Here is a 13,431-nt window from a genome sequence, read left to right as displayed (position 1 = left end):
GGGTGACAGTGGGATGGAGTTGCTTGGGCAGTCTGTTTATTTCCGTTAAGCAACAAAAACGCCTTAAAAAGCGCCAGAACAAGAAACCTGGAGCGTCAGAAAGAAGGAGAAGAGAGGGAGGGAGGAAGGAAGGAAGGCGGCTGGAGCAAACTGGTTTTGCACAGAGGTAGATTTCTAAAAAAGGTCCGAGTGCTTTGAGCTCACCCAACTATCTCAGGACACTGCAGAAAGCTAGAGGGAGACAGGCAGAGAGAAAGAGAGCGAGAGAGGGGGAGAGAGAGAGAGAGGGTGTGTGTGTGAGAGAGAGAGAGGGAGGGAGAGAGAGAACGCAAGTGAGCAAGAGAGACGGCACACGCTCTCTTTTGCTGCTACAACGGATCCTTTCCACATCGACGCCGCCGTTAACGTCACGCCTGTAAGCCGCGCTCGCCCGGCGCTCGCCTCCGCTGCCTTGCTCCTTTCCCCCAGTCGGGATGCTGCACTAGCGAGGGGGTCGCTCATCGCTACCAAGAGGAGGAGGAGGGGAGGACGAGAAAGAAAGAGAAAAAACAAAAAAAAAGACTGGAAACAAGAAGAAAGAAAGCCGGAGAGGGGAAGAAGAAACTGTGCGCCATCCCTCCTCCGAACCCCGGCTCGGCTACGACACCCCCCACCCCACCCCCCCACACGACCCCCAGATCTCCCTCCGACGGAGAGAAATTGACGGATTACTGGGAAGTGCGCGGGAGGGAGGCAGGCGGCAGCCGCTGCTGCGTTCGTGCGTCGCGGGGATGCTGTGTTAGCGCTGCTGAGGCTGGAGCGTGCCGCTAGTTAGGAGGACTGATAAAAGCTCGTAAAAAGGCAGCGTGAGTCCTTCTCCCCGAGGAACGGGGGGAGAGAAAAAAAAAATTAAAACACGACGCCACTATCAAGAGGAGAAGAAGTGAGAGAAATGGGGAAGGGCTGTCATGACCGACCAAGCGAGTAACTGATTGACTACTAAAAAGTGAACAGGAATACAGAGGAGGAGGAGGAGGGGGGGGGTCTCGTTCTTTCTTCTTTTTTTTTCCCACGGCTTGTCATCCTTTGCCTCCTAAAAAACTGCAAAAAAAAGGGCAAAGAACATCGGGAAGAACTGTGGAATTTGCATTCAATCGTCTCCACCCCCACCTTTTCTATTTCTGCTTTTGCTGCACAAAAAAAAAAGAAAGAAGAGAAAAACTGTTTATGTGCGCTTCTATGGCCGTCTGCGCGATGGAGAGCTGGGTGATGCGTCTAGCGGGGGGATCGAGCGCCGGATTCCAAGGACAAGCGAGGGAAGAGGAGCCGACAGCGAGAGGCGAGGAAGAGAGCGCCGCTGCTTTGGGAGCCTGACTGGATTTTCTTTCTACTGTCTTTTTTCCTTTTTTTTCTATTTCTTTTCCCTCCAATCAGCACGGAAAAGGGAGGGAGAGAGAGATTAAAAAAAACACTCACAAAAAGGCCTTCGAACCTTTCTACTTGGATGTATGGATTTACAAAAAAGGGCTTATTTTGATTAAGTCTTTGGCATTGGTACCTATTTTGACAGGGGCTCGTACAAAAGTGGTTCTCTTTGCTGACTTCTGGATATAAATACATCTGATGCAAAAACCACAGCTCTGTCTGATTTTGCAAAAAGGAGGGAAGCTATATATCTCAGTTCAAGGACCTGTATTAATAAACTGAGGTAGGTGGCTAGCGTTTCAACCCCTCTTCGCATCGATTTGTAACACCTTACTACCCTGTCTTGTAATACTATTTTGCTTAATTTACCATCATGTCAAACACACATCTTAGAAAAGCCAGTCCTCTCCACCCCCCCCTCTCCCACTGCCCCTGACAGTTCATGGAAATAAGATTAGTATTTAAGTGAGGATAGGTCAAGTCCTCTCGTCCCATAACAAGCACCCAGATCCGCCATTTCCCCCCCCTGTTCTACTCACTTCTCTTATCCTTTTTACTCTGTTCTTATCGGTACGATTGGTCATTCAATTCTTTCCATAATCCACCGAAACCTTACCCCAAACACCCCCCACCCCCATCCTCCCCCCCAGATGATGCTGAATTATGAACGTGCCACATCATGAGTCTCCTGGGGCGGGTAGCTGTGCATCGTGCCAGGAAAGCCGCCCTGCTCTGTGTAATCTTCCTCATGGCACGAGCGTGGAGCAGCGCCTCCCTGGCCTTAGCGGGGGCGGCGGTGTCTCCGGGACCCCAGGGCTGTCCACCACAGTGCTCCTGCAGTAGCCAGCAGGGCAAAGTGGTGTGCACCCGGCGGGGCCTGTCCCGCGTGCCCCCGGGGATCCCCGCCAACACGCGGCACCTCAATCTAATGGAAAACGCCATTGAGGCGGTGCAGGCTGACTCCTTCCGCCATCTGCACCACCTCGAGGTGCTCCAGCTTGGCCGAAACGCCATACGGCAGATTGAGGTGGGCGCGTTCAACGGACTGACCAGCCTCAACACGCTGGAGCTGTTCGACAACAGGCTGACGGTGGTGCCCAGCGGAGCCTTCGAGTACCTCTCCAAGCTGAGAGAGCTGTGGCTGAGGAACAACCCCATCGAGAGCATCCCCTCCTACGCCTTCAACCGGGTGCCCTCCCTCATGCGACTGGACCTAGGAGAGTTAAGGAAGTTGGAGTATATCTCGGACGGAGCTTTCGAGGGTCTCCAAAACCTCAAGTACCTCAACCTGGGAATGTGCAACGTAAAGGGTGACATGCCAAACCTGAGTCCCCTAAAGGGCCTGGAGGAGCTAGAGATCTCAGAGAACATGTTCCCGGTGATAAAGCCAGACTCCTTTAAAGGTCTAAACTCTCTAAAAAAGCTATGGGTGATGAACTCGCAAATCACAGTGATCGAACGCAATGCTTTTGACGGCCTGTCGTCATTGGTGGAGCTCAATCTCGCCCATAACAATCTGAGCGCTGTGCCACACGACCTGTTTTTCCCGCTCAAGTACCTGGTGGAGCTCCACCTCCACCATAACCCTTGGAACTGTGGCTGCGACGCCGTGTGGCTAGCACGTTGGCTAAGGGAGTACATCCCTACCAACTCGACTTGCTGTGGACGCTGTCACGCACCCACCACCATGAGAGGACGACAACTAGTCGAGGTGGACCAAGGTCAGGGCGCTGCCGTCCAGTGCTCTGCACCGTTCATTGCCGATGCGCCGCGGGACTTGAACATCTCGGCGGGCCGGGTGGCTGAGCTTCGATGCCGTACCGCGCCAATGTCTTCGGTGCGCTGGCTGCTACCCAACGGGACTGTCCTGACACATGCCTCCGGCCACCCCAGAATATCAGTCCTCAACGATGGTACCCTTAATTTCTCAAATGTCTTAGCGGCAGACACGGGCACTTATACCTGCATGGTGTCCAACGCTGCTGGGAACTCCAACGCCTCGGCCTACCTCAATGTGAGTGCAGCTGAGCTCAACACGTCCAACTTGAGTTACTTTACCACAGTGACTGTGGAGGTCTTGGGTCCGACCACTGAGATGCCCAAGGCTAAGACTACCACGACCGCTGCTGCTGCTGCGGGTGCTGGCGTCGCTGGAGGAGGGGGAGTAGGCATAGGGACGACGACTACAACCGCCTCTCCTTCCGTCTTTCAGCCGGTTTTTATCTCAACACCGACTGTGCTCCTGCAAAGCACCGACAGTCCAGCGAAGCCGTCGGTTGTGCCGGGACTACGAGGGGCCACCGGCAAACCGGGGAGGTCTGGCCCCAGCCTGGATGAGGTGATGAAGACCACTAAGATCATCATAGGTTGCTTTGTGGCGGTGACACTCATGGCTGCAGTCATGCTAATTGCCTTCTACAAACTCAGAAAGCGCCACCAGCAGAGGAGCACAGTTGCAGCGGCCCGTACGGTGGAGATTATCCAGGTGGACGAGGAGGACCTCCCACCACCGGCCTCTGCGGCCCAGGAGTCATCGTACGCTTTGCCTGAAATCCGAGACCACAACAGCATACACAAGCTGGACTTTATCAGCCACAAGACTGATTACAGCTTTCACAAACCCAAGGCTGAATACAAACACCAGCCGGATTTCACCCTGCACAGGCCGAAGGCGGAATATACGACTTACAAGCCAAATATGGACTTCAGCACCCACAAATCCGTCCCGGATTACAACACACACAAGTCAACGCCTGATTTTAGCCTTCATAGACCAAAGCTTGACTGCAGCCCATTTAGACAGGAGTACATGACTCAGAAACCTAAATCTGAATACAGCCCGTTTAAACCAGACTTTGGCACTCACCCAAAGGTTAAGACAGACTACAGCCCCTTCAAACCGGATTACAGCACTCATCCTCGGCAGAGACCCGACTTCAGCCCATTTAAACGAGACTACAGCACCCAACCAAAACCCAAACACGACTACAGCCCGCTGAAATCGGATTACAACACGCAACACAAACCCAAAGCTGAATACAGCCCTTTCAAACACGACTTTGGTACCCACCCGAGGACCAAACCCGACTACAGCCCATTTAAACCAGACTACAGCACTCAGCCTAAACACAAAATGGACTACAATTCCCAGAGACCCAAAGCAGAAATCACCCACAAAACCATGGACCACTACACCCCTCACAAGACCGCGCCGGACTACAACGCCTTCAAGACCGACTTCAGCCCCCACAAAGTGGATTACAGCGCCTTCAAGTCCGACTTTAGCCCGCACTCTCATAAACCTAAGCTCGATTACAGTCCTCACAAGACTGACTACAGCACCATGAAGCCCAAATACAACACCTACAAGCCCGGCGGCCAGGGGGCCAAATGGACAGAGAACAATGTCGGGAACTCTTTGCCTCGAACCCTGCCGAGCACCGTCACCGCCCTGGCCGAGCCCTTCGTCATAAAAACTCACACCAAGGAGAAGGTTCAGGAGACTCAGATTTAACAAGTCCCCCCCACCCCACCCCCCCAGTCCCCACCATGCCTGGAGACTCACTACTTTTTGCCCCATTGGCCCCCACCAACCCCGTTCCACCCCCTTCTTTTCCTCATGAAAATCATGCAATATAATGCACAAAAAAAAAGAAAAAAAGAGGACAGGAACTACTTTTTTTGTACAGAGTGCAAACTTTAAAGACTGATGATTTATCGTTGTACATGCTTATAAATAAATTATATATATATATATAAATATATATATGGACACACTGAAACTACCATGGGTTGGTGATAGAGAAACATATATTAAAAAGAAATTGAAACTATTTTCTAACTTGTAACTTCTATTTAAAATGAGTTGTTTAAGACGATGTCTCGACTTTGAACAATGAGGGTAGTCTTGTTTTAAAAAAAAAAAAGGGGCATTCTGTGTGATTTTTACACCGGGCTACAGAGAATGCAGTGATAGGAAGAATATTTATACGGAGAAGACTTTCTTTAACAGAAACCTGGGAAAAAAAGGTCACTGTCGACCTTTACAGGTTTATCTTGTAAAAGCACCAAGAATTTGTACTGTGCCAAATGTTATAAATGCAATAAAAATGATTTTTGGAAGAAAAAAAAAAAAAAAGGAACTATTAGGTGTTTTGTTCCCCCTTCTCTTCTCCCGGCGTAAAGTGTAACGCTAACGATCAGCCGAGTGCTTTAGACACTGCAGTAAGATGCTGCAGCTAGACTTTAACCCTGCCTGTGCTGAACGAATCCCACTGCTGAGGTGGAGGAAGCTTTGTGTGTCCACCCCCTTTAAATGGGATTTTTATGTAACGAGTTCATGTGGAATATCATCGGTGACTGTTGTTGACATGCCTCATTAAAACTGTGGCTGATGAAAAGCATTTGCTCAACTTCTACACGTGCAGCGAGGTGTTAAAGAGACGTTTTCTGCCACTGACAAAGTGCAGCGCTGTTATTGTAACCCAACGGCAGATGAGATGCTGATCATTTTCTACATCACCAACCAGCATTCATCACATAACTAACGAGCATAAAAAGGGCAGACATTGAGGTTTTAAAGGTGTTTAGATCTAGGCTACAACAATACAGTAATTTGACTGTTTCCACTTCAATGAGGGATTTTGGTGGTGACACATAGATTGAGGTGTTGTCAACCACATTTCTGCACAGCTCTGTCAAAGATATCACGATAAAAACCTGCATATAGAGTGATTTAGTAATGTAACGTCCCAAGTTTGCTTAAGGAAACCAGAAGATGTGGTACTAAGGATCAGTTAAACTGCTGAACTGTTTTCTGCAGCTGTTTTGGTTTAAAGACATGAAGGACGGGGTTTACAGCTTGAGATATTTCAGTTAAACAAGCCACAATGGCACATTTCACTAAAACTACATGACATGCTTGGCGAAGTCAACATATATTCTGAGGTTATGAAAGAACACTACACAAAGATCAGCATGGTTTTGATTGATCTGATTATCACCTTGTTATTGGCCTGTATTTGAAAAGCTAATCAGGAAGTGCAGTCGTGAGTCTGATATAAGAGACGTGACGAAGCTGCGGTATGACTGAAACTTTACGTGAGCGGTGAGCCAAGTGGCGCGTCGAGAGATGATTAGGACGAGCACCTGAGAGAAGCTGCACTCGTGCAGCATCTTTGACTTCTGAGCCCTGGGTTGAGTGTGACACTGACGAGGTGCATCGTGCAGCCGTTACCACGGAGACGGATAACATTGATGGGATAAAACTACAGCACTGAAAAATTAAAAAAAGACGACGAAAGAAAGTGAGACTTTTAAAAGATGGAGGATGGTGAAGAGCAGAGGTGGAGGGGGGGGAGTGAGCTCACTGCGCAAGTGATTCAGTTTGGTTCATCTTTTCATGCATTCAGTTGTTTTAGAAACAAATGCTGTAGCGTGAGATTGCACTGGTGTTTTCATTTGTGCCATAAATCACATGCTCGGGGTTGAAATGATGAGAAGCAGCTTTTTTTTGAGTAGAAAATATGAAGAGGTGCGATCTGAGGTCTGAGGTTGTCAGCATCCGCAGCGCTGTTCGGGTGAATTATTGACGGAGTTTATCTAACGGCACAGATGACAGAGGTCGTGATCGGATCAGGTTTCCATCATTAACCCACCAGGCAGAACTCTGTGCTCCTGCAACGTTCAGCCTGGAGCCGAGCACACATGACCCACTGCAGTGGACCCGTCACCGGTGTGGATCTGGCAGGGCCGACCCGCTGCAGCTCTCTGGCAGGGTGTCGGAGGGTTCCACCATCCAAACAGTGTTTTCTGCAGGCGTGAGGTGAATCCGTCACACATGCAACCCCTGCCTGACTGCATCTGTAGCCAGTTTTGTTGTGAATTGATGTAATAAAACAGCAAATAAAACTCTGTAGTGCAGAGAGGGAAGGATCTGGAGGATCATCTAAAATCCTATTTACCATCAAACCTGTTTTCATCGTCGTTTCCTTGTCTTGAGAAGGGATGAGTTTCAGTCATGTATAAGTAACTAACCGTCTTAAACATTAAGCTGCTTTTATGACGTTTTTATGACAAGCGCAAGAACATCAGGGCATCTTCGGTGCAGCAGGGACGTATCAGCCGGCAGTGAAGTACGATGTGGCCACATACTCGTGCTGTACTGAGCTATAAAAAGGCTCTGACATCCCACTCGGTCAAAATGGCTACAGGGTCATCAATCAGCCAATAAGCTAGCCCACCACTCCGGGGCCCGTCTCCATGGGAAACACTTCTCCATCCTTTCCTTTTCTCCACATCATGTTATCTGTCTGCGTGCTTTATTAGCAATTATGAAGCCATTGGAAAGAGGAAGCGTGGCTAGATGAACTTATCTAACCGGAGCTCACAAGATCCGCAGGGGAAGGGAGGAAGGAAGGAGGCTATTGTAAATGAAATGCACGAAAAATTGAGAGGAGACACAAAAGAGAAGATTACTAGAAAGTTATTACAGTTATCGTTAAGAAAAAAAAAAAAAAAAGGCTCCAAGGAAGCCAGAAATCATATGCTAAGAAATATATAGCCGAGGTGGATATGAGGCTGACAATAGATGTGTTTCAGTCGGGGAAGGAAAAAGAGAGGGATGCAGGAACATCTGAGGTGAAAAGACTCCAATTATAGAAGGATTAGGACTCCAGGGAAATCTAAGTAAGGGGGGAGAAGAAGATGCAAAAAAACTAAAGAGAAAACAGCAGAAAACTGATTTGCAACTGAGACATGGGAGAGGTGGAGCGAGCCGAGGAGGGAGAGGGAGAGGAAGCCGGAGCAAAGGCACTCGGTTAAAGACTAAGCAGAGCAAATGTGATGCAAGAGTGCCAGCTACAGATGGATGGGGGTATATATAGCCTGGCCGTTGTTGAGCGAGGCCTGGACTGCACCAGGAGCAGCGGCGGGGGCGGGAGGACGGCTGATACCGGCTGCAGAGAGAGAGGGGGGTGCAGGGATAATGGAGGGGAACCGTGAGCCCGGTCCGCCGGCGGTGACAAAGGTCACAGCCTCCGTAAACGAGCAGGAGGACCCGACACTTGGGCCGCCGCTCCGGCTGATTTAAGGCCCGAGCTTCCACTCGCAGGGATCGTTTCTGCCTCCCAATTATTTTGATGCAATCTCCTAATTAGACTTTTATTCCCCCCCTCGTCGTGTTAATTACTATAGAAAGCAGAAACCTGAAACCGACCCAGACCGGGGGAGCTTTATTCTCAAGGGCAGACGACGTTTTATCAGGCTCAGCCTCAATAAGTCGATTCTCACTTTCACTTTTGAAAAGTCATCTACTTTTTGTTTTTTAAATAGTCGTAGTGTGGCTCTGGTCAGGGATATGCAACTCAAATTAGCCTGTAATGGATTAAATTCAAATGCATACTTCTTGTTTTAAGGGCCCACAAAGTAATTACAAGGGGGTCAGTTGGTCCGTGATAATAAAATATATATTTTTTTAAAAGATCCTCTGAGATTTATAGAAAAATATCATTATTTTACTCAAATGTGACCGGGATCTTTATCTACCTAAACTACAGAGGGTCACGTGACCTTCGTTTACTCTTTACAAGTGTAATTAGTTGTATTTTAATAAGAAATCTTGCACCCATTTGCATTGTATGACAAATCATACAAACGGCCTCCGGCAGGAGGTTCCCCCTTATGATCCAGGTCCTGGTCAAGGTTTCTTCCCTCCTAAAGGGGAGTTTTTTCTTTCCACTGTTTGGCTTAAGGTTTTTCTCCCACTAGGGGAGTTTTTACCTGCCATTGTTTATGTAATAATTGCGCCGGGGTTCATGTTCTGGTATATGGAAAGATCCTAGAGACAACTTCTGTTGTAATAGACGCTATAGAAATAAAAGTGAATTGAATTTTAACCCTTAAGAACCATGAATACACCTACTGATGGGTATATGCTCCCTAAACCATCACTTGTAACCCAGTAGAAGTGTGTTTGTGTGAGAAGCTGCATCCTTATCTTGTGTTATATGCTGCTGTGGACATGGGTGAGCATGAATGTTGCATCACCACATCCTGGTAATAGAGGGTCTGCATTGACGTCACTTCCCCACTGGACCAGCCCCCTTACTGGCACTGAGTGGCAAAACATCAGCAAAAACAGCTGCAACTAGTGGAGAAGACGGGATAACAGCCGATTATGGGCTTAAATTAGCGTCAGTTGGACTTGACAGTGACCCGTACAGTTACCCCAAGAACCAGTGGTCCATGGACATTAATATTTGGTACAGTTACCAAGAACCAGAGGTCCATGGACATTAATATTTGGCCACGAATCCAGTTTCCTGATATTTATACGTACTTAATTTCTATGCCAGGGAAATACACGAAGCAAAGCTTGAAGGCTTACAAAAGTCTTGGTCCGACTTCAAGGCAGGATTTGTTGGCGAAATTAAAGTGATGAGGACACCGAACTTTATGATTTGACCGTTTAACGTTAGCTACCCAAAAATCCAACATTACCTGATACAAAATGGGAACCGCAAATCCACGTTTCGGTGTCTGGAATCCAGTTGTTTCTGTGAATTGCAGCAATCCATTTGTCTCTCTTAAGCTTATTTTTCGGCAGTCTTTGAAACGATAACTCTGATTTCTTGCTAAATCTATGAGTACAGTCGATCGCACAACAGATCTTTCACATTTTAGATGTTTTCCAGTTGCTCAAACTGAAGGTTTACGCTGCCACTCAGTCTTTCTGCCACTCAGTCTTTCTGCCACTCAGTCTTTCTGCCACTCAGTGGGCGAAACCTGCTGTGAAGTCACATCCGTGACGTCATGCGCATTCCCTCTATTATTATTGATGATCACGTAGGGCTTGTGCTCCCTCTCTCTCTGGTTCGGAGTTTACATCCCCGTGCATGTTAAAGGTTCACCAGCAGGTGATGAATTGACCGTCCTGGGCACGGGAAGTACCTCGGCATTGCAGGGATGAGTCCTCCGCAGAGCAAAGGCGGGGATCTGTGCACGGACTAGTTACTGTGCTAGTGGAGCAGAGAGCAGGCTATTCTCAGCGGCCCTCTGAGCGTAATACTTTGTGACTCAACATGAGTCAGGGCCAAAGAGTTGTTTGGTCCTCACGTCAAACGGAGAGAGCGTGCACACGGGCCAGAGCCGGAGACGGAGGCAGGACGCCACAGAAAATGGACAGACGCTAAGTGCAAGGGCATCGCAAATAAAGAGAAACTGCTCTGCTTTGATATGTCATTTAATTTCATCACTGGCGGGGTGAAGGAGGCTGTGATGGACCGCAGGAGGGCATGTTTTCATCCGTCCATCCATCATGAGAACAGTCGTATTCAGAGATCAGCATGTGGCTGAGGTTTTATCACAGAATATTTACTTTATGCCAAAACCAGGACATGCATCTGGTCTAGAGTAGTGTAGTTTCTGTCAGCCTGTTTCAATTCTAGTTTCAGTCTAGTCTTTGGGTCGAGCTATCATGTTAGTTTTATTAGTTTTTGTCACGTTCATTCTCCTTTAAGTCGTGTCAAGTTTCAGTCGACTAAAAGTCTGAGCATTTTAGTCAGAATTGTCCATTTTAGTCTAGTTTTAGTCAAAGATTGTATTTAGCCAAACCCATTTTACAATTCAAACAAGGTTATCTTATTATTATATTATTGTTACCTTATAGACTCAAGAATACATTCATTCCAGATACAGAAGACTCTAATTTGAGTTTAAAACATATTTATTTTTCCGTTTTTCTCCCAATCTTTTTCTATGACACATTGGGTTTTCTTTTCCACGTCTATGTAGGAAAGTGTATCCAAAGATGGTTCTTCTTCTTCTTCTCCAGTCCCAGAGCAGATCCCCACGTTTCTCTCTGTAACTTTGTTTTTAACTGACGTGAACCTAGAGCTCTGCGTTAACGGCATCAGCCTCTAACTCTGCAGCTGCATCTTCTGGATCTGATTCCCCGCTGCAGCGACGTGACGTCACCCAGCAGAACTAAACCAGAGGAAACTACTGAAAACAGGGAGATTAAGGATCTTTGGTAAAACATTTCATCTCTTTTTGGTCAACGAAAATGAAGAATCATTTTAGCAGAGTTTTTATTTTGTAATCTACATTTTAGTCTGGTTTTTATTCGTCTACAATATTGCATTATATATATTTAATTATCGTTATCGTCACATGACCAGCATTTTCGTTGCGTCTCGTTTTCCTCAGGTGATAAAGCTTCGTGACGACAATATTTAGTCATAATTTTCCTTGACGAAAGACACTTTACTCTCGAGTCCCTGCACGTCAGAGTAGGGCCGAGCTGCAGGAGGGTTGTGTGACCCATCAGCTGCCGTGAGGCCGAGCCGCTGGAGCGTTACTCCCCCCGAGACTGACTTTATTGCCCTCTTGGTGGGTGAAAAACATCCCTGTTTTCTTTGCAGCCACAAACGCCGGAGCCTTGCTTTTATGGTCGCGTCCTACAGCACCGGCCGACGGGGGTGTGTGTGCAGTAAATCAGGTCCTCGAGGAGCAGAGATGCGGTATGCCGAGCGCTGTGTGCGTGTGTGTGTGTGTGTGTGTGTGTGTGTGTGTGCGTGTGTGTGTGTGTGCGGACAAATTAAGACATAAAAAGACACGCGCGCAGGTGAAAATCAAAACCAGTGGCAATTAATTTCCCTGCTTTTGCAGGATTTATGTCTTGATGGAGTCCTGATCACGTGCAGAGACTGAGCTTCCTTTTGCAGCTTCTACATGTTTCAATGCATTTAGAAAAAGAGAAACTTAAAGGCCCTTATCATACGACATGCTGATAAGGAAAGTCTGGTATGCTGCGAGTGAAGGGACGAGGGGAGAGAAGGGACAAGGGGAAGCCTGGAGACGGATGCTCCGAGCTACAGACATGGCACATTTCAAGGGTTGCAGAGAATTCTGGGAATTCTTTATTGATGAAGATGATATGTGATCTGGGTGGAGACATTTTGGTGATTGTGGAAGAGGGGAAGAGTGGAAGTGGGGTTACAAAATGGCCTCCTGCTCGGATGAAGAGAGGAAGAGAAGTAAGAAGTAACTGAGGTGGAGGGGAAGGGGGGGGTGTGATGTGTGATGGCATGAATTAGTCTGTCAGGGGACGGCAGAGTCGTACGGTATAAAACACAGCAAGAAGTGGAGCAAAAACACAGCGAAAGAGAGCGAGAGGAAGGAGGAAAGATCAGTTTAATCAGTTTAAACCGGAGAGGTGATCGGGGGGGATGTTTCAGGAGGCCGCGGGACTATTTTTGTTGTTTTCACTGTAAGCCGTGGATGGTGAAGCGTCGCTGGCGTGGACGCCGCGGTAACAGCCAGCGTGCTAATGCGAAAGACTTGCTGGGGAAATGTGCACAGCTGAGCAAAGGATGGCAAATGAAAGCAGCGTGGAGATGAAAGCCGGGAAAAGCTGCGCGCGGCATCCGCGGGTTCAAACGCTTTCCCTACGCTGGCAAAATTAGTCCTCTGCTGCAGCAAATTGCTGCGAGTGTTTAAATCTCCGCGTGTGTGTGCGAGTCGAGTCAGCTGTGATCTTCGGAGATCAAACAAATCAACGCAAACGTCTGCGGCGGATAACTGGAGCCTCGCTGTACGGCGGGGAAGTGCAGCCGGGTCTCGGCGGGCAGCAGGGGGCGCTGGACTTCTGGTGTCAGAACTTTTTATCGGAATAACGCGGAATAAAAGGCAGTTGAGCGTCTGGTGTGGGGGGTGTAGTAACATCGGTGGTTACGTCCAGAGGTCAAGAGCGGGGTCAGTAATGGCTGAAACACAAATATACGCCTGTACGTTTTTTGTTTATTAGAAATGCTACGATCGCTGCACATTCCACCTCAAACAACAATAGAAATTTAAGCCCAATAGCTGTTTATTAATTCCTGAAAATGCTGAAAGTCTCCGATCACCTAGCCGTGCGGTGGAAACAAACTAAAAAAAAAAATTTAAAACAAGGCTTATAAAGCAGAATATACAACTGGAACATGGTGAAAGCCACAAATTCGGGGTTTTTTCTTCATAGGCGAGAAA

The 13,431-nt window shown here is 47.9% G+C and overlaps 2 protein-coding genes across 2 annotated transcripts in view; one reads left to right on the top strand and one right to left on the bottom strand.

The window, feature by feature from the left end:
- snd1 (staphylococcal nuclease and tudor domain containing 1) overlaps window positions 1-13,431 on the bottom strand; it is a 275,137-nt gene that overhangs the window by 143,286 nt on the left and 118,420 nt on the right. The gene's annotated exons all lie outside the window — the stretch shown is intronic.
- Window positions 358-5,520, top strand: lrrc4.1 (leucine rich repeat containing 4.1). Its single transcript, XM_061714760.1, has one exon. The coding sequence runs from the start codon at window positions 2,084-2,086 to the stop codon at window positions 4,916-4,918; it is 2,835 nt and encodes a 944-aa protein (XP_061570744.1). The 5' UTR covers window positions 358-2,083; the 3' UTR covers window positions 4,919-5,520.

Source organism: Cololabis saira, chromosome 23 (assembly GCF_033807715.1).
Source record: "Cololabis saira isolate AMF1-May2022 chromosome 23, fColSai1.1, whole genome shotgun sequence".
Lineage (NCBI taxonomy): Eukaryota > Metazoa > Chordata > Actinopteri > Beloniformes > Belonidae > Cololabis > Cololabis saira.
The sequence above is the reverse complement of the archived record's forward strand: the minus strand, read 5'-3'. Positions and strand labels throughout refer to the sequence as shown.

Coding starts and splice junctions, on each gene's coding strand:
- lrrc4.1 (XM_061714760.1), top strand. CDS start 2,084: ATGAGTCTCCTGGGGCGGGTAGCTGTGCATCGTGCCAGGAAAGCCGCC.